Source organism: Candoia aspera, chromosome 16 (genome assembly GCF_035149785.1).
Source record: "Candoia aspera isolate rCanAsp1 chromosome 16, rCanAsp1.hap2, whole genome shotgun sequence".
In the NCBI taxonomy this organism is placed as follows: Eukaryota; Metazoa; Chordata; class Lepidosauria; order Squamata; family Boidae; genus Candoia; species Candoia aspera.
Window position 1 is genome coordinate 11,478,341 of NC_086168.1, and position 19,086 is coordinate 11,497,426.

General features: G+C 52.1%; 2 protein-coding genes across 2 annotated transcripts in view; one reads left to right on the forward strand and one right to left on the reverse strand.

Annotated features, from left to right (window-relative positions):
• Nucleotides 1-19,086, forward strand: part of PDCL (phosducin like) — a 242,491-nt gene that overhangs the window by 18,993 nt on the left and 204,412 nt on the right. The window lies entirely within an intron of this gene.
• On the reverse strand, nucleotides 12,461-18,907 carry MRRF (mitochondrial ribosome recycling factor). Its single transcript, XM_063315981.1, has 7 exons — nucleotides 18,804-18,907; nucleotides 18,379-18,557; nucleotides 17,768-17,917; nucleotides 16,535-16,653; nucleotides 15,536-15,627; nucleotides 13,197-13,356; nucleotides 12,461-12,886 (listed from the first exon to the last, which is right to left on the reverse strand). Exons 2-7 carry the CDS (start codon nucleotides 18,539-18,541, stop codon nucleotides 12,809-12,811), a joined length of 762 nt encoding a protein of 253 aa, XP_063172051.1. The 5' UTR covers nucleotides 18,542-18,557; nucleotides 18,804-18,907; the 3' UTR covers nucleotides 12,461-12,808.

Here is a 19,086-nt window from a genome sequence, read left to right on the forward strand (position 1 = left end):
ACAACAACAACAACAACAACAAGAACAAGAACAAGAACTGAGCATCTGTGGGTCAAGCATCTTGGGTTTCAGCCTTGTGCCTAAGGGCCAGAATGGCAGGATCTCCTTGAGTTTGCCAGTTCCTGCGATGGAAGTTGACCCAGCTTCTCTGGGTCCTGCTCCAGCTCTCCTCCCCATCTACAGGTTATTTTCTTACATGTCTTTTATCCTCGGGGGAAACATCTGCAGCAGAGGAAAACGGCAACTTATCTCCTTCGTTGCAGGCCCCAGGAAAACTTAGCCTCTTCTGTGGTTAATAAAGAGATCCTACAATGAGCGGGTAAGGAAGTTGGACTCATAAAAAATGTAAATGGTCCTGCCCAGAGAGCCGAAAATACTTCTTTTCCTCCCACCTCCCGTTTTGTTTCAGTAGCGAGCCTTCTTGATGGCCGAGTGCTACAGAACTTCCCATCAGAGGCAAGGCCAAGTTCGGTGCTTGCTCCAATATTTTGTTTTATCCCACTTTCTGCTCAAGGAGCACAGTGAGAAATAGGCCCATCTCCATCCTGAATTAGTTATGCCAGCCCTGCAGGGACAGTTAAGCTGGCTAAGGTGGAGATGCTTTGTGCCAAAGTGAGGTGGTAGCGCCTGGGTCCTCTGCTGGATTCACCAGCCCGCCATTCAAAGTGGGCGACCACAATGGATAAAAAGAAGCCCGTCTGTTTTAAAATAAGCGTCCAGATGGCTGTTGTGGTATCGCATAACCCACCACCTCCTGCAGAACAAGGTGGTGAGCAAGAAATAATTCTGCATGACCCCCAAGTGCTGTGACTTGATTCTGTTTCAACAGGCAAAACTCCCTGGAGAAAGAAAGCTTCAGAATGGGCCCCTGCCTGCCCCCCGGAGGTGATGCTTCCCAAAAGCAGATGAAGAGACATCAAGTGAAGGATAATCCAGCAGTGGTGAGTGGGTTTTGTGGTATTATTTATCTCAGCAAGCTCAGGAATTGAGGAAAATGTTAGATTTTTGTAGGAAGCTGCGAAACGTAGATGGGGGAAACACACGTCTGAAAGAGACTCTCCACCTGCTGAACGGACCTGGCCTTTATGGAATTAAGGGAAGGGTCCTGTAAAAATGAAGGGGCCGACTTCTAAAATGGCCTGTCCTGTCCTTAAAAGCCTGGAAGTTACCTTTCTGCCCTGCTCGCAGCCAACGCTTGGTGCTTGGAGAAGCGGGATGCCAGAGGAATCTCTGAGGCTTCTTTCTTGCATCCCCTGACGCCTGTTTGCAAAAGATAACATGCTTTGGATGTGAGCCTCCTGGGACTGTGAGCTTTGTGGGCTGTGCCGCAGCCATGTTCCCAGACGTTTTCTCTCTCGGCCGGTCCTGCTTTGCACATTCTCCTGGTTCGTGGTAGTCTCAAAGTATTAAGAAGGGTTAGAGGGTCAGGGGCTGCTTTGAAGGTCGTTTTTCTTGCACGTTTTGTTCTGTGGGTATTTGAACAGTCCTGGATTTTGAACTTGGAACTCGATGTCATGATCTACAGTACAAGAAATACCGAATACCTTTATGGGCACCCTTTAGTGGTGCTGGGCTACGGCTCCCACCACTGCAGAGGACGGGGACCACCCTTTCGAGCGGAAAGACAGAGAGGGCATCTTTTACTCAGAAGCAAGTCCCGTTGTATCCAGGCATTTGACAAGCCCCGGGTAAGATCGGAGAGGGGAACACACTTTTTCCTTGCTCTTTAAGATGCGGGGAACTTACATACATTACTTTTTATGCTTTCTCTTGCAGGCAGGCAGGCTGTGACGTGGCTTTTCTAGAAATGTCATTTCTTATTCCAGAAAAGCAATTTTAAAAATCCTCTGTTTTCTGGTATTATCTGGGATCTCAATCATTAAAATTAAGATGGCCTTCTCTTGAGTCAAAGAGATGCTCAAGGACTTTCGATTTGGATCTTAGGATAGTGTGCAACTGGGGTTTTTTTCCCTTTACCCACACTTATGCTCTTAGCCAGAGCCAATCCAGATTTCACCCCTAGACTTGGAGAAGCAGACTCTTCCTTTCTAACGAAGGTTTATTCCTGTGCCAGCCCCTCTCTTTCCTCCTTTTTCCACTTCTTTAGCGCTTTTTGACTTCTGCTGCTAACCCGCCTCCCGAAATGCCAGTTGACATAAGTTCCTCTGAGCTTGTCAGCAAAGAGGTGACCGTTCTTTTGACAAAGACGTGGGAGGAAAGCGGCTTTTCCTGAAACGTACTGAGAGCCAAAAATGGCCCTTGGGGCTGCAGGGCACGACATTGGCAAGCTGTGCAAAGGGCTATCCCGAAGACTGGGAGAGGAAGGGGTTAAACCATTTCGAAAGCCTATAAAATTGGCCATTTGCTTGCCCACCTTCCCGCCTTCCTTCCTGTTTGCACAAGAAGTTTAAAACAGCTCAGTGTCAACTCCGGAGAGGCCCCCCAGATGTTGCGGACCCGGTGCTTGCAGACTCCTGAGTCAGAAAGGGGCGTTCCTTGCGAGTGTTCAGCACCCCGGGAGGGAGGGCATCTTGCTCAGCTTTTCTGAACCAAAATATGTTTCCCGGTGAGGTCTGCAGGCTAGTTATAAACTTTTCCTTGTGATTAGGCCTGTCCGTAGAGTTGGGACATCTGAGCTTGGCCCCGGAGGCAAAGTGACTTCCTCTGAGCCAACGCACAGTGCAGTCAGGTTCCCTGAGGACTAGCCCCTTCCTACTTCTTAGAAGCAGCTGCCCAAGATTCAGAAAGGCATCCGCGGGGAAACCATGTGGACATGCGACTTGGAGTTTAATCTTCTTGAGTGCAACATTTATCTCAAAGAAAAAGCCCTGCATGTAAACTTTATTAAGATTCAGATGTGGCATCAAATACATCCTGTGGCTCTTTGGGGAACATTATCTGCAAGATTAAGCTATTTGATTCATCCTCCCCGCCCCCCCCCCCCCGCAAAAAAGCACGCCGGGGTCCTTTTGTGGCTGATCCGGAGTCACCGCGGCTCAATTCTCTCCTGCAGTTCCTTTTAATTTTATGTCGTCACTTTCTGCAAAGATACCTGCAGCTGTCAGGAGATTTCAGACTGCGCTATTACGTGCTCGGCATGCAGAGAAGTTCCTTTCCTAGAAGGGCTTCTGATCTAAAGCTTCACAGGTTTCCTAGATGTCACAGGTGAGACCGTTTCAAAATGGGGAAGCCATCATGTTGGAGGAGAAAAGGAGGCACCATTACTTGACGGAAGGACGAGGGGTGAGGCGGGGAATTCAGTTCACATTCCAGCTGACTGGATCCGTTCTTTCTGGACCCTGAAATGATACGAAGGCGTTCCTCACGTTTTGCGATCCACTCCTCCGAGGAAAAGAGGCGTATAAAATTGCCTCGGCTAGCAAGAATGCAGCGCATCGGAAATATCAACAAAAGCCCTGCTTGAAAACGTCACGAGGCTCGGGAAAATTGCACGCAAGGCTCTGAGCACGAGGCTGGCTGAGCGACTCTCGTCTTCCCTGGCTCACCTTCAAGGGCAGATTTAGGGGGGAAAAACGCAGCTGGAAGCCGAAATCCCTAGGCTGATCTTTCTTAAACCAAATGTCCGTCAATAGGAGCAGCCAAAACCTGGAGATCATCCAGCCCCCCAGCCCCAAGAACTGGAGAACGGTGGACCTTTTTTGGCCTTACTGTGTGGCTCTCCTCTTGCAGCGCTATGGCACGTTCTCCAGCCTGGATTCATATTTGTATTCATTGCGCCATATCTGTGCAGCCCCATCTGGAGCTGCTGAGTTTGGTGGCTGCGCTGCCTCCCCGCCTGAGTCCTGCCCGCCCCTGCCCTTGCTCCGGATGCCTGCAATGTTTGTGCCAGTGGAAATGTCCCCCACGCGCTAAAAGCTTTGTATTCTGCTGAGACCTAGAGGAACTCTCGCTGTGTATATCCAGATCTGGCGACTACATCTTTATTCCCGGAAAATAATACTTCTGGGCTTACACGTTTCTTCCACTTGGAAGGTCACGGGGCAACGTGAGGAAAGGAGGATCGCAGACCACGCCCTCCAGCAACAGCGAAGCCTTCGCGTTTCTGCCTGCGGGACAGAGAAGCTGGCCTGCTTTGCAGGGTTGCTGTATTGGGTGCTGAAAGCGGTGTGGGAAAAAACTTCAGGGCGTGCTTTGTGCGACCGTTGCCTTCTGTTCCATGAATGCTTACGAAATGGGCCAGATGGTTTCTACCACTCTAAAGTAAACCACCCAGTGTTTGCTGGACATATATACAAATGATGTTGAGAAAGCCTTTTTGTATATTGGCCAGGAATTTGCATGGATCCCTCTCATCTCCCGTTGCGTGCAGGAGATGGCAGGAACTCTAGGAAGAAGACGCACCCTGTGAAGCTGGAGGGCGGTGGCTGGGCAGCAGCCTCAGCAGCAGGGACACCCGAAAAGGCTGCTTCGTACCAGCCCGCAGGGTCTAACATCCCCTTCTTCCGCCCATCCAAGTTGGGATGCATTGCTTCGTCTGGTGGCCACAAGTTCCCTTGGGTAGACTGTCTGCTGCTTTTAATCTTTCCTGAAGGTCCCATCGCACAGGTGCCAAACGTATTCTGCGCGTTCAGGTTCAGCCTCGCCCTATCTGGGCACTCTACAACTCCCAGAACGCTCTGCCACGGCCCCCAGCCAGGTGGATCCAGGCTGGCCTTGAAGAACGTCTGCCAGGAGATGGGAAAGGGGCATTTGGAAGAGTCTGTGCCTATCGGACCAGGCTCAAGAAACCTCGCGGGGCACAAGGGTGCGAACGTTGCAGAAGCTAGCATGGGGAGAGGTTTGGGGGATGGGAGGACGAGTGACCACAGTAAGGCAAGTCGGATACCTGCTAATAAGCAGGAAATAAACCCAATATAATGAACTGGCCAAGATTCACAATCCAGAACTGCCAGTACGTTTAGCACTGCCTACGGTGTAGAGCAGTGTTCCTCAGCCCTGGCAACTTGAAGATGTGTGGACTTCACCTCCCAGAATTCCCCAGCCAGCGTGTATGGACTTCAACTCCCAGAATGGTTGGCTGGGGAATTCTGGGAGTTGAAGTCCACACATCTTCAAGTTGCCAGGGCTGAGGAACATTGCTGTAGAAAGGCCCAAAATCCATACTTGGGGATCCGTGACAGTAAATACACCGGAGCTTTTCAGAATTCTTTGGCAAGGCAGATGGTATGAGAGCCAAGTCGGTGAACCGCGCGACAAAGCCCCCTCGAGCCACTGAGGGGCAGTCACGTACCGTCCCTGAACGCAGCACGTGGGCTTGAACCACCTCCCGAGACGGAGGCTTCCCGGGCAGCCAAAGACCTCTGCGGAACTCCAACAACAAACCAGATTTATTCCAGCAGAAGCCGCCGCCGCCGTGGAGGCTAATTTCTAATGCGCCTCTCAGGGAACAAGGAGCAGCAGAGCAACAGTTGTCTCCTCAGTCAGTCCGGGGCTGATCCTCTGTGGCTCATCCTAGCCGTTTGCAAGCCAGGGTTTATGGCTCAGCCTGTTTTGCAGATGCAACCAGCTGTGGTTTGTTTCTTCCAAAAAGCCATGCAACGGGCTGAGCCCATGACGTGAATCCAGTCCAGTCCTGGAGGCCGGGTTGTCCCCAGTGGATTGGGAAGAGTTTGAAACTCCACCAACAGGCTAGACCAGTGGCTGGGCTGCCTACAGGGACCCAGTCATCCCCCCCCCCCCCCATTATTTGTGCTGTTAGAACTGGCAACGTGAAGGGCTGTGGGTCAGAAATCCAGGCGACGGGTTTTTTCCAGAGCACTCTGTTTCCTCTGTTTTGCTCCCCCCACCCCCGTCCCCAGCTTTCCGACAGTCTACTCCCAGTTTGCTGCGTGGGTCCCACTCCCTCGGCAAACTGTAGGGTTGCCCCCCAGCTGTCAAGATTGCTTTGGCCCTCAGAAATACTCACTGCCTGTTCATTGGAAATAGAGGGAACTCTGTGTTATGTCATCCCCAGGTGGAGTCCCCTTGTTGGACGTTTTCGGACGGAGGCTGGACAGCCACCTGTGGGGGGCGCTTTTAGTTTGCAATCCTGCACTGAGCAGGGGATGGGCTGGATGGCCTCAAGAGCCCCTTCCAACTTGAGGATTTTATGACGACGATGCACGTCCATTGCAGAGCGGAAGAGGACCGATCCCTGCTCCAAAGGTCTTGCGGTCTATCGTTTTGGTGCAGGGCAGCACAAGGGGAGAGGGGTGCGGGGTTCAAGAGGCACAGGCTAGGTCTAGTTCAGTGAAAGGGGTCAGTCTGGAGGGCCAGGCCCTGGGGCGGAAAGGGACATAGGACTGGACATTTTCCTGCCTGGTACCAACGCTCAGGAACGTGGGTCACCTCGGACTTTGGACACAGAGGCTTCCCGAGAAACAGGAAGCAAGACAGCAAAGTCGGGTGACGGGGGAAGCAGCCATTTCCAAAGTTGGGGGCTGGGGGGGGGCGAGAGGCAGCCTTTCACCGGCCACAGATAAGAAACGAGAAGGCCAGGCTGGACAGGAAGTCTGGGAGGTTGAAACCCAATCTGCCAGGAAAGAAATCAAATTCATCATGGTCTCCGGTGCGGCAGGTACCCCCACCCCCCCCAAGAGAGATTCATTTCAGAGGCATAAATGCTTCCAGGTTGCCAGGGAGATGCCACAGGTCAAGGAGCAGCACGGGCTTGGGCGTGGGGGGCTCTGCACAGCAGTGCTGCCCTCCGCCAGGTCCTGCTCTAGGAGCCCGTCCCAGGGAAGGCCCACGGTCCCATCCCACCCCTGTGCAGGAGGGCCAGGTGGTGCCATTCCTGCCCAGCTGAAGATCGGAGGACCGCACAGGGCCTTGGGGCTGGCTTTGCTGGCCCTGCTTCAAGGTGGCTTGCTGGATAAACCACACGGGCTGGGTTTGCCCAGGCACAGAGCAACGAAATGGGATTGCAGCCCCCCGCTCATGCTATGTACAACACCATTGGCCGGCTCAGAAAGCACCCCCGTTGCCCACTAGAGCCCAGGGGAGAGGCATGCTCTGGAGACACTGCTGCTCTTTTGTGAAGGGCATCCGCATCTCTGCTGCCTTTGCAAGGTGGGGGGGGGGACCCTGGTTTGCAAATGCACCCTTAAGATGGCCAGAAAAAGGCTCCCAATGTGAAAGGTTCGCCAGCTCTCTCCTGGGGGCTTGGTTCTAGCTGGCCATGGGTTGCAAGGGGCCCCAGTGGGCCTGGGGGCCCCACAGAGCAGGCAGCTGTGGTCAAGGCCAGAGCATGGCTGGACCCCGCTTTCCCAACCAACCCGGTTGATCAGCTCGCCCCTCCCTAAATCCTCCCTGATCCCGGTTTAAATGTTGGCTGATGCTGCTTTGCAAAAGAACCCTTTTTCTCCCCAGTCCAGATTTGGCTGTAATTGGGACAACACAGTCGCTGTGTGTTCCTGGGGCCCCCACCCATCAACTCTCTGGAGGGGGGGTGGACAGGTTAACCAAGCAGCTGCAAGGCAGCAATTTAGCGTATGGGATCATTTACCTGATTAGAGAGTTTATTTTATAGAAATTGCTTCAGAATGGGTCTGCGTCCGGGGAGGGAGCTGGGGAAGGCGTCAGTCTCTCAATGGGGGGGGGGAGCTTTGGCTGCCAGGAAATGCCTCCCTGCCTGTTGCTTCAGTGGCAAAAGAGATTGCTCCTATTAATTAAAAGCTGATTAAGAAGTCTGCCAAAGGAAACCAGGGAAAGAGACCTGTGAGGAGCGTGGGTGTGCTGCTGTCGATAGGCAGGGTTTCTGAAATCCAGATGCTGCAGGTGAACTTTCAGCTGCTTTCAGGTAAAGCCTCCCTGCTGCAGGGTTTTTTTAATGAGGTTTCCCCCATCCCCACCAATTTTGCCACGGCTGTTCCTTCGTTGTCTGATGGCTGAGCCTCCCCATAGCATGGCTGATTAAGAAGACGGGGGGGGTGGGAAAGCGGGGTGGTGGTGGCAGGCCTCCGATCAGGGGCTTGGCAGCTTCAAAACGGCAGGATTTAGCCCATCTGAAAGGGGGGCTCTCTAGCCCCTGGAATTTTGGCTCATGTGGGAATCAAAGGGGAACGGCGGAGAGAGTTAAATCTTCCTGTCCTTTGGTGTGGGTCGTTTGCTTGATTCCGTGCTTAGCCTCGAAGATGACTTTGAATGATTCCCATTTATGGCTTTTGTGGCACCAAAATGGTTGAGCCTGTTTCCTGTAGCACAGCATTTCTGGCACCTGCCCCACTGATGCCGGCTGCTTTTGCGTCCTGATTTATACATACGGTACCTCACAGGCAATTTGCTTTGGAAAGAGTTGGGGCGCTCACAAAGACTTACGAAAAGGATGAATAGCGGAAAATGAAAGGGTTAAGACTCTCTCTTTCCCTCTGTGCAGGCAGCCACGCACCCACCCATACTGGAACTTTATGCCCCCCGCTTAGGGAGACGCCCCACCCCACGGACCAGATTTTAATTGACTAATGTATTCTGAGAGTTGGCAATCTTAATTCCTATGATCCCAAAAACAAGCGTTTGGAAGCTATCCTGGTATGGAGTTAAAAGCAAGGAAGATAACTCTTCAATTTCTGCAGGGCAGGCTGTGTTAAAGATGTAGGACTGGCAATAAGTAACAGGATATTTCTGCAGTATGAAGAAACAAAAGCATCACTGCTGTTCTCGTAGTAACAGTAAACCAAGGCAAAGCCATTAAAAATAAGAAGGAATACCAATTGGGAATATAGTTTTGAGGAGAGATATAGATCTTGTAAACTTCTGTATAAAATACAGGTAGTCAGATACAGGTAGTCCTCGCTTAATGACCACAACTGGGACTGGAATTTTGGTTGGTAAGCGAAATGGTCACTAACTGAATCTGACCTAATTTTACAACCTTTTTGCAGCTGTTGTTAAGCGGATCACACGGTTCCCCATTGATTTTGGTTGCCAGAAGCCGGCTGGGAAGGTTGAAAATGGCAATCACATGACTGCCCGAATCATGAGCGTGTGACCGCAGGGATGCTGAGACAGTCGTAAGTGTGAGGACCAGTCATAAGTCAATGTTTCCAGCACTGTCGTAAGTCCAAACCACCGCTAAACGAATGGTCATTAATTTCAGATCGATTCCCTCCCTCCCTTGCAAGGAAGCCACAGTACGCACCACGCTAAACCATCAAGTGGTTGGGTCAGTGCCAGTTTACCACGTTGGGCAAAACTAGCCAAGGGCAATGGACAAATGAGGCATTACGGTTTAGCATGAGGGCATGACCCTGGTCATTCTATTCTTTGTCAACCAAAAGGAAAGATTTTAATAAAGTGTCCACAGTGACTGTAGAGCTTGCAAACCAATGTGGCAGAAAAACAAAAGACGCTTAAACCACAACTTGAGCTGGTATTTGCAGAGAAGGGTCTCAGACAAGTGAGCCAAGTTGCATGTTTTATAGAGGAAGAAGCATGCAGGGGAGATGCCAAAAGCTTTGGGGTGGCTTTTCTGAAGCCCTGTAGACTTCTAAGTAATTTTATTTCCCTCCTCCCTCCCATATACACACACACAGACACACAGACACACAAATACACAGCGATATTTTAATGCAGTAAGTTCTGTCTCATTTGCATGTGCTTGGCGCTTACCACCACCATGGGTGCTGGGGTCAATTGAAACTCAAGAAAAAGAGGAGAAATTTTATGCAAAACTGTTGATTGCATTTGTATGTAATGAAATCATCCAATATTCATCCGGCTCTGGGCGCTAATCTGAACGGAGAGCTGGAGGACATGAGAGTCACTGGGAAGCCGTAATGAGCTTCTGCAGTGATTAAAAAAAAACCCACTTCAGTCTCCCGACAATCCAGCCCGAAAGCACGTCTAATCAACACTGAATTTCGGAGGCAGGCGATTATGCCGCGGTGCGTCTTTCCCCCAGCTCGGCACCCTGTCAAAGAGGTGCGTGCCGGGTAAACCCCGACATGCCAAGCCCGCACAGGTCTTGTTTGACAGAAAGACACAGAGAGCACAATCAGAGAGCAGGCGTCTCTGTCCGCCGTACAAAAGCGATTGAGCAGTTCTGTCCCCGCTCACCCCCCCACTAAAGGCTCAAAGGAGAGCAATCACCTCTCTTTTGAACTCCACATTGGCTGCAGCTCACACTGCCTTCTGTCTTTCCCACTCCCACCCCGTTTCCACTCTCCTTTTTGGTTACACACCAGGCAAGACAATTGCTTGATATTTTCCATCCTGGGCTTCTGCCTGTCTTTGCACGCATGTCACACCCATGCAAGTCCATCTCGCAAGGGAGCAAAGTGATCCAATCCTGTTTTCTGTCTCGCACAACGTGGGTGTATTTACAAAAGGTTTGGGTGGAACGAGGGAGCCCACGCGGAATGAATTAAAATGCCACCTTTGGGCAGGTTTGCGTGTCCTAGGAATAGTGTGTTGAATTTTGTCCACCCTCCTAAGCTAAACGAACATGAGGGCCCTCAAGCACAGCTCAGCCAACTGCACTTTAAGTTAACATGCTGTGTGAACCAGCCTGCGTGGATGGTTTGTGGCTCAGTGTGTCTTAAGGCTAGATTAAGAAAAACGTAGCTGGGCATAGCCAGCCGGTGTGTCCCCTAAACTCAAGGCCGTGGCTCAGCATGATATGTGAATACAACCAAGAAGCCGTGCTTAAAACAAGCTAGGATTTATAAACCAAGCCCAAACAGGGCTTCTTGCTTGGAATGAGTGCAGAGGCTCAAACACCCCCATTAACCAAAGTAAATCCTAGCTAAGCCTTACACATGAACTGAGCCAGTGGTTAAGAACGTCATCATCAAGTGCCGGTCCCTGTGGGCCAGGCTTACCCCTTCTGGGAAGCCCGAAAGTTGGGAAGGAGGCCTGAAGCCAGGAGCGACGTCCTTAAACTGGAGAGAAAGGTCACTCTTCAGCTCTGGCAGCTTGGGAGACCAAAATTAAATTGTGTTTTGGGCAGAAGACAGCCCCACTCCAGCTCATCCTATGGGGTCTCTCGGTTGAGGAAGGTGGTGCAACCGGGGGTGTCTTTTGCAGCAGGCCAGCTGTTTTTAAAGCCCAGCCTCTTGTAGTCAACGGCTAAACCCAAGCCAGACGAAAAGCCAATTCTGCAGCTCAGGAGCCCAGTTCCCGAGGCTGTGGCGGAGAAGCTCCTGCCTGTGGCCTGGTTGGGCTGTTCTTCCTGCGTGGGGGAAAAGAAATGCTTCTCCGCAGAGGTCACGAGGACCAGCCTCTGTGGGGATTCTTATCCTATCCACAGTTTCTTCTTCTGCCCTGTGGAATGAGGGGGCTGCGAAATGCAAATGCTTCTCCACCTGCCGCCAAGCTGATCTGAGCTGCGAGAGGCGGGGAGCCTGCGCTCGGACGCGTTCCTCCTCTCTCGGCGTTCTCTCTGCTCTCAACCAGTGCTCTAGAGCAGGTGAACTTTCACATTTCCAGATGAAGGGGCTGAAAGATACTGGTTTTCCTCCTCCTCTTAGACCCCCGCATGCCAACAAGTCCTCTGTGGGGTTTATTTTGGCCAGAAACTACTCATCTGATCAGACGGGGAAACGAGCACCCCACAGTGCTTGTTCAAGGCTGCAAATGGCTTTGGCCTCTTTTTTTTTAAAGCTCGTCCACATTTGCCCAAGGGCAGCAAAGGGGGCAGGAGGGGACCATCCAGGCCCTGGAGCCCGGCCCCTGCCTCGGGGCAGGATTAACCCCATCTGCAAGAGAGGGTTGTCCCGCATCGGCTTGACCCCCACGAAGGGGAGCCCCCACCGCGCCACCTCAAACTGCTCTTAGTGCTTAGAAGAACGTAACGCCCAGCTGGCATCTGCCCTCCTCTAACTCGGGCTCTTTATTTTAGGGACGAGGCTACTAAACCACCCTTCGTGGCTTGCTGGGATGGGGGAAACGGCGCCATCTCCACCCTGTCCTCACTCCATTGTGGCGGCTCCCGTGTTTCTTTGTGCCCGTGCATACACACTTGTCCGGGGCGGCGGTTAAAATAAAGTTTAAATGGTGGGCCAAGAAAGGCTTAGGTTCTGCAACCAGGAGTAATTCAGCTGGCAATTGGCAATAACCCTGCGCTTTGTAGAGGGAAGTGGTTCAGCCCCGAAGCATGAGAAGGGTGGTTCATTTCAGTCCCCAGCAGGCACAGGCTGGCTCCAAAGATTCCAGCAGGCACAACAAGCAGTTTAAAAGCGAAAGGTGGTGTCTGGCACCTTGCTGGCTGAGAAGGAAAACCGGCAGCAGCAGCAGCAGCAGCAGCAGCAGCTAGAACGCTGGGCAGTGAAATAAATGCTCTTGCCCTATCGTGACAGAGCGAGGTGGGAACCCAGAAGTCTTCCTGGGACGCAACCACTTTCCCTGCACTCTGACACTCCTCAAGACTGAGGGGTACAACAAGGAGTCCTTAGGTCATTCAGGCTTGCTTTATTCAATATATGAAATTCCCGACAGATTTATGAAATTCCCGACAGATTTATGCGTCTCTTGCTCCCCCAAAGCCAGAGAGGATGGGCAGAACAGGCCCTGCCCTTTCAGTCCTGACAGTTTGGGATCCTAGGCACTCTTTTCCTGAAACAGCTTCTGTGTCCTTGGCAGCAGGACTGCGCTGTTGTCTTGAGGGAGCCGAGATGACCCCCCTCAGGAAGCCAACTCCGCTTTCTCTGGCCCGCAGCAAAGCTACGCCGCCTTCCTCAGTTCCAAGCCTCGGACCTGCTGCCCAAAGCCGGTTTCAGCGGGTGAAAAATCGCTGCCATAGAGACACTTGTGGGGGTCTGTGACCTCTGAGCTGGAAGGGAGACCTCCGACTCCCGAGCGAGGGGTGGGGTTCCTACGCAAGCAACTCCTTCGTCTTTGCTGCCAAGAGCCTGTCCGTTTCAGCTGTGGTATCTTCGGTCATTTGCTGAATCTGTTGCAAATTGAGAAAAGAATGCCGCGTTAATGCCTCCCCTTTTCCAGAACGGCCCTGACGGGTAGCCAATAGCAGCAACTGCATCAGGATTCTCACAGGAAGTGTAAGAACGGAGGGAAGTCCACCTGGATCGGAACAGAGGCCTGCCACCGAATCAGGAAACAGCTGTCCAGAAGCAGGGAGACCTCTAATGTGGGATGCCCCGTTTCTGTGTTCCGGGATGGGTGCACTATCAGGACTGGGGCAGCCCCGCCCGGCTCGAGCGGTCAGCAGCAGGCTGCAGTCGGGCCTCCCCGCCGCTTGGTACCTGTCTCTCTATTAAGCGGATGGTGTCCTCCGACGTGGTGCTTTTGGCCTTCTTCGTCTGGCTGATGGCCTCGGCGCGCACTTTGCGCAGGGACTCCTTGGCCTTGTGGGTGAGCTGCTTGGCGACCGCAACCAGGTTCTCCCTGTGCTCGCGGGTGACTCTGGTAAAAGAAAAGTGAAGGGGGAGAGGGCAAGATGAACCTAAACAGGGGAGATCTAGTCTTAAATGTGCCCACAGATGCACTTTTGCAATTTGAAAACCATGGAGAAAATGGTTAGAAGGGATGGAGGATAAAGAAGGCCCAGCCTTGAGGAGGATGGACAGGAAGAGGCAGGACAGCCATAGGATGTAAGAGTTTTTGGAATAACATCTGAGAGAGCTGCGTGTCTCTGGCTTTTCTAGCGGCTACAGTTTCTGGAGCATGGAGATCATGCCGTTGCCTCAGTGGATGTGAACTGGATGGTGTCCTCCCTCCACTCCCAGATGAGGCAGCATGGCATGCAGCCACAAGAGCGAGCCACAGAGGTAACCCATGGTCTGTTTAAAAAAAATGGGGGGGAGATGTTCAGATCTACTGTTGGATTTCTCTTCCTCTCCAGGAATTCAGATTGGAAGTTGACCTGGGAGCAGGTTAACAGTCAGGCTGCTGCAGCCGCCAAAACCCTGTGCAATTAGGAGAACAGCAGCCTCTTTCATAATTGGGGGGGGGAGAAGGGGAGGGATGCTGAGCAGGCAGGAGACCTAGGGGCTGGGTTTACCTGGGTGGGTGGGGGGCAGACAGGTCCCGTTCTATCTTCTTCCATCCCACACACACAACTGGGTTTTCTTAAATGGAGTCTGCATTTGCGGAAAGGTTTAATAACCTGCACACTTGGCTAGTGTGGGAAATGGCTACTGAGCAGCTTTCTGCAGCTTTCAGTGCGGCCCTGATCCGAATGCCAGCGTTCAAACACCTGATTGGCTACCTTTGTGAACCTACTGTAAAGTCTGTGCTTTTATAAAACGGGTGCAATTCTTTTCAAGTCCCTTGGCCTTTCACTCAATATCTGTCTCTTCCATCCCATCTTTAAGATCCAGAAACGTGTCTATCCGAAAACACCGTCGCTGATGGTATAAAAATGATGGTATAAAAAAGGCTGAAAAGCTGCCTCTGATTATTGTTCTGAGAATCTATTTAGGTGGCAGACACACAGGTTCTGTTAAAGCTATTTTGTAGGTCAGAGACTTCCACCCATGGGTGATGTTATCCTTTTAAAAGATAATCAATTTAGAGTCAGCGCCTTACTAAGCGTGTAAGAATTCCTGAACCGAGTAGGAACCAGCCTCTGAGCAAACACACTTAAAATGTGTTTTTTACATTAGAAGAAGAACATGATTCTTGATGAATTCTCTAACTCACTGAATATGCTAGTCTGGGAAAACAAAAGTAATTTCAAAGTCGTCCCCAGCATCATTCATCACTAGCCCTGCAGGCTGGGGCTGCTGGAAGCTGTCGATCAGCAACACCAGTTCCCCTCCCCTCCCAAAAGAAGACATTTGTTTCTTCCAGATTTGCTGTTGCTTTTTAAAGCATGATGTTGCAGGGCAGGGGTGGATGGGGAAAGTTGATGCACGGACTTTGAACAGGGAATTCAGCCAGCCGATTTTTTCCCCCTTAAAACATGATAGGCTGATCCCAAGAACTGCCTTCCGAGAGCACCCCTGGGAAATTTTAGCTGTGAAATCAGACCCTTATGCAGCTGACAGACACACACAAACCTCCCTTTCTGGCTGCCAGTGGAAAACTAGGCCCACCACACCTTGCAGAAAAGGGATTACTGAGGGCTCGAATCCTGTGCTGCCAAGCATGGCTTCTTGCACGAGAAAAGGGATGCCCCAGAAGAAGCTAGTTTTAGCAGCTCTCGGAAGCAGCCCCATTTATGACTCCACATGTTTCTCTCTCCCCCCTCCCCCTTCTGGGGTAGCTTTGCAAAAAACAAAGCAAGGTGCAAAAATTCAGTAAAAGAATTGTTTTAAAAACGTGGAAGATTAAAAGGTAGCCTTAAAGGGACACTTGGAATGGCCTGGCAGTATAAGCAGATCTTCAGTTGGCCCAGCAAGAAGGGATGGAGCCTGGAATAGGAAAATGCTTTCTTGGGTACCATGCCAGGTCTTTCACCCCCTCATCCCAAGCGCAGGGGGGAGCCCAGATGCGTTGTCAGAGAGGACCTGACTGTTCTAAGTGGAAACGCCTTTCGTTTAGCCAAGTGGGAGGCGGACCGGCAGCATCGTGCAAGACATCCTGCAGCATCCCTCCCCCACCCCAGTGGAAGGACTGCGGGGAGGCAGCGAGTGCTTACTTCGGAATTGGCACGCGAATCAGCAGCCCATCTGCTTCCGGGTTGAGATTCATCCCGCTCTGCTGGATCGCCCTGACGGCCGCAGCTGTGCTCTGCAACGCCGAGATCAAACAAGGCAAGGGGAATTAGCAAATAATTATTACCAGATGCCAGGGCTCCCCATCAGCGGACAGCAATCCATCTTGACAGAACATGGAAACATTTAGTTTGGTTACTGGCGAGACCAGGAAGTTACATCGGCCCAGGCCCCTTTGATCAAACTCAACTGCGAGCTGCAGGACGCCCCTGCCTCCCCAGGATCGAAGGTATCAGCGAAGAGGCTTCACAGGGGGGCAGGCAGAGAGCGAGAATGGCTAGGGAAGTGAGGAAGAATGCAGAAAGGGAAAATGGAAGCCATTTTGATGGTTTGAGGCAACACAGATAGAAAGGGAGGCCACGAATCCTCACGGGGCTCAGGACTCTGGACTCTGCAAGATGTAGGAGGAAAGCAGATGAAAGATTCCAGGGTGGGGCTCTGGCTGCCAAAGCGCTCACACGGTCACGGCTCAGAGGGAAGGCCTCAATCACAGTAACTCATTCCACATTGCACCGGGCAAGTGTGAAAATAAGGGGGATTAACACCAGGCCTGTTCTTCACATCTCTGGATTTTCTGGCAGGCGGTTGCTGGAAACCTCTGCCCCACCCACAGGCTGAGCCTTTGTGCCACACACAGCCCTTCGGCAGCCAGCAGAGCGAGGACCATGTGCTCTCTGCTGCATCAGATCCTACATCATCCGTAGCTTATTCAGTAATATTGAAGTACAAAAAGCAAAAACTCTGCTCCCAAGGAGCTTACAGTCCAAGCCACTGCAGATGCAAAGGCAGGACACAAGTCATCCTTTCAGCTAGCGTTGACAACCAGGGATGAAACAGATGGGGGTGGCGGAGTAGCATTTTCCGCTCTTGGGAGATCGGGAGACTTGGATCTGCTAGGTCAACGCAGCAAGATATCTACTCACTTCTGGGAAGCTGCTCATGTTGACAACAAGGAGCTGCGGAGACTGTTGGGAGATTTGTGCAAGCTGGTTCAATGGAAATTTCCCATCATTGGTTGTAACGATGATAGAATCAAGAGCCCCTGAAATCAGAAACACAACTGTAGCAAAACCCACTGGCATTCTGGCCCAGACGTTACTGTTCCTCTTCTCTTTATTAGGGTTTGCTTTTATGGCATGTTGTTACGTTTATCTACCCAAATCGTCATCTTCTATCTTTAGAATCTACCTGGAAAGCTCTTGATGTTGGGCTGCTTCTAAAAAAATATACTGAAGTAAAAACATCCGCAAAACAGCTGTAGTGCGTGCTGCGGAGGGATGTGGTTCGGTACTGCAGCCCAAGCCAAGGTCAAGGCCAGTGAAATGGAGGAATCCTAACTCAGAGAGGTGGGAGTGTGCAGGGCCAAGCCCAAAACTATAGTTAATGCCAGCATTACGCTTCTGTCCCTCCTACAGGCTCTTGCACTCGGCTCCTGGGTTTCCTGCCACAAAGTTTACGAGCCAGTAAAGCACGAGGAAAGAGAAAGTATTTAATAAGGAATCCAAGCTACTAGATAAAAGGTAAGAGCAAAAAACATTTCTTTCTACGGTAGTGAAAACCCTACAGAAAGCAGCTTTTGCTGCTTTCTGTGATAGCTACTGCTGGACTTGTCTGTTTTTTGGCTTGCTAAAAGACAGCCAAGTCCCTTTTTATAAATGGCAAAGCTATCGCACTCCTGAGACAGGGGTGTCTTTTGCTGAATACCAGCATACACCACATTTTTGTGCAGCTTGCTAATTTGGTGGCCGGTTGCAATTCTCCTGTCCGGCAGGCGACTGTTCCGTTCTCTGTCACACCCGAAGCGGCTGGCTTAAGGGCTCTGAATTATCTGATGCCTGTTAAAAACCCACCAGAAGGGGATTTATGTTCCCATTCCCTGGTCCTCTTAGGCAGACTGCCTTTGAATATAAATGTTCTCTTTCACTGCTTGGGAAATACACCCTCTTCCTCCCCATCCCTGAACAGATCCCATCTCCTTCTACAGAGGTCCAAGCTGGTAGCCACCATTACATCCAGAACCCTCTGCGGTCCACTGAGACCCCTAGTTTTGAGCAGCAGAATATTTTTAAATTTGGTATGAAACTGTGTGGCGCGCACAAGAAAGTAACAAATGAGTTGGAGCTGCACCCCAAAAGCTGCAGAAAGAAATCACTCACCCGGGTTGGTTCGGATGCCCAAAGTTTTGTTGAAATTTTCCTGCAGGGTTTTGACCACAGAGCACATCTCCTCACTGACCTCTTCCAGGTTAATGATGTCCTCCACCAAGGCAGTGTTGATGCTCACCCGGGCCTGGGCTTTCCCTTTAGCTGCAGGGAGCACAGCCAAGTGTCACTTGCTCACTCAGGGCTTCTTCAGGACCCGCTGCCTCTGAGGTAGGGTGCTCACTTACACGTGGTGACCTCTGCTAACGCCAACCTCCAATATTTGGAAAAGCATAAACATCTTACCGTTGCTCCCCCATCCTGAATTCCAAAGCCCAAAGAGTATTGGACTGTCTTTGAGGAGGGAGCGTTTCAGCCCTTTGATCGTCCCAACTGTCTTCCTTTGATTTACTCTAGCAACTCATTTGAAGCAATGCGATTGTTGGTAACAGCTATCGGATCAGCAATAGAGCGACTTTAGCCCTTGCGTGTTTTCTGCCCTAGGAAACGGTGAGCCTCCCAGTTCAGCAGGTCTAAGCAGGTAGGAAAGGGACTGGAGGTGATGGCCCGAAGGGGCCCTTCCACCTCCGTGATCCTTGCCACATACCGCCCCCCGCTTCCCTCACCTTTCGCTTTCTTCGTGGCCAGAGGCCTGGCCTGCAGGATCTCGAGGGCCCGGCCCTCCGGGGAGCCGAGCAGCAGGAGCGGCCCGTGCTTCGGAGGGGCTTGCCAGGCGGGATGACGGAGCAGGGCAGGCAACCGGCGGAGACCTCGGAGGGGCCCAGCCATGACGCCGTTTCCGTCCCTGGAAAAGAGCAAATCAGCGAAGTTAGTCCTGGGGGGGGCTCTGCGCCCCCGTGGCTTGGCTTACAGACAGCTGCCCCACTCCCGAGGAAGGGGGCGGGCCGGGGGGTCTCGGGGGGATTGCACGGTGGAAGCAGGGAGCCCACCCCCGGGGGTCCCAGTCTCCAAGCAAGCAAGCCTGCCTGCCTGCCACGCCCGCTCCTGCTTGGTTGCTGCTATTATTATTATTAATAACAACAATAATTACTATTATTCCGGGGAAGGAAGGCGCAGGCGTCAGCCCAGTTTGAAAGCGGATTAAAACGCTTCGTGTAGAAGCCCCGGTCCCGCAGCGGGATCCGCCCCCGCCTCGCCTCGCCTCGCCTCGCCCGAGCGGAGGCGCGGGGCCGTCGCGCGCCGGATGACGCCACCCTCTCGCGGCGCGGACGAGTGACGCGACATTCGGCGCGGACGAGTGACGCGCGGGGCAGCGAGTGCGGTTGAGCCGCTGGGGAGGCGGCGGCGGCGGCGGCGGCGGGGCGGCTGGACAC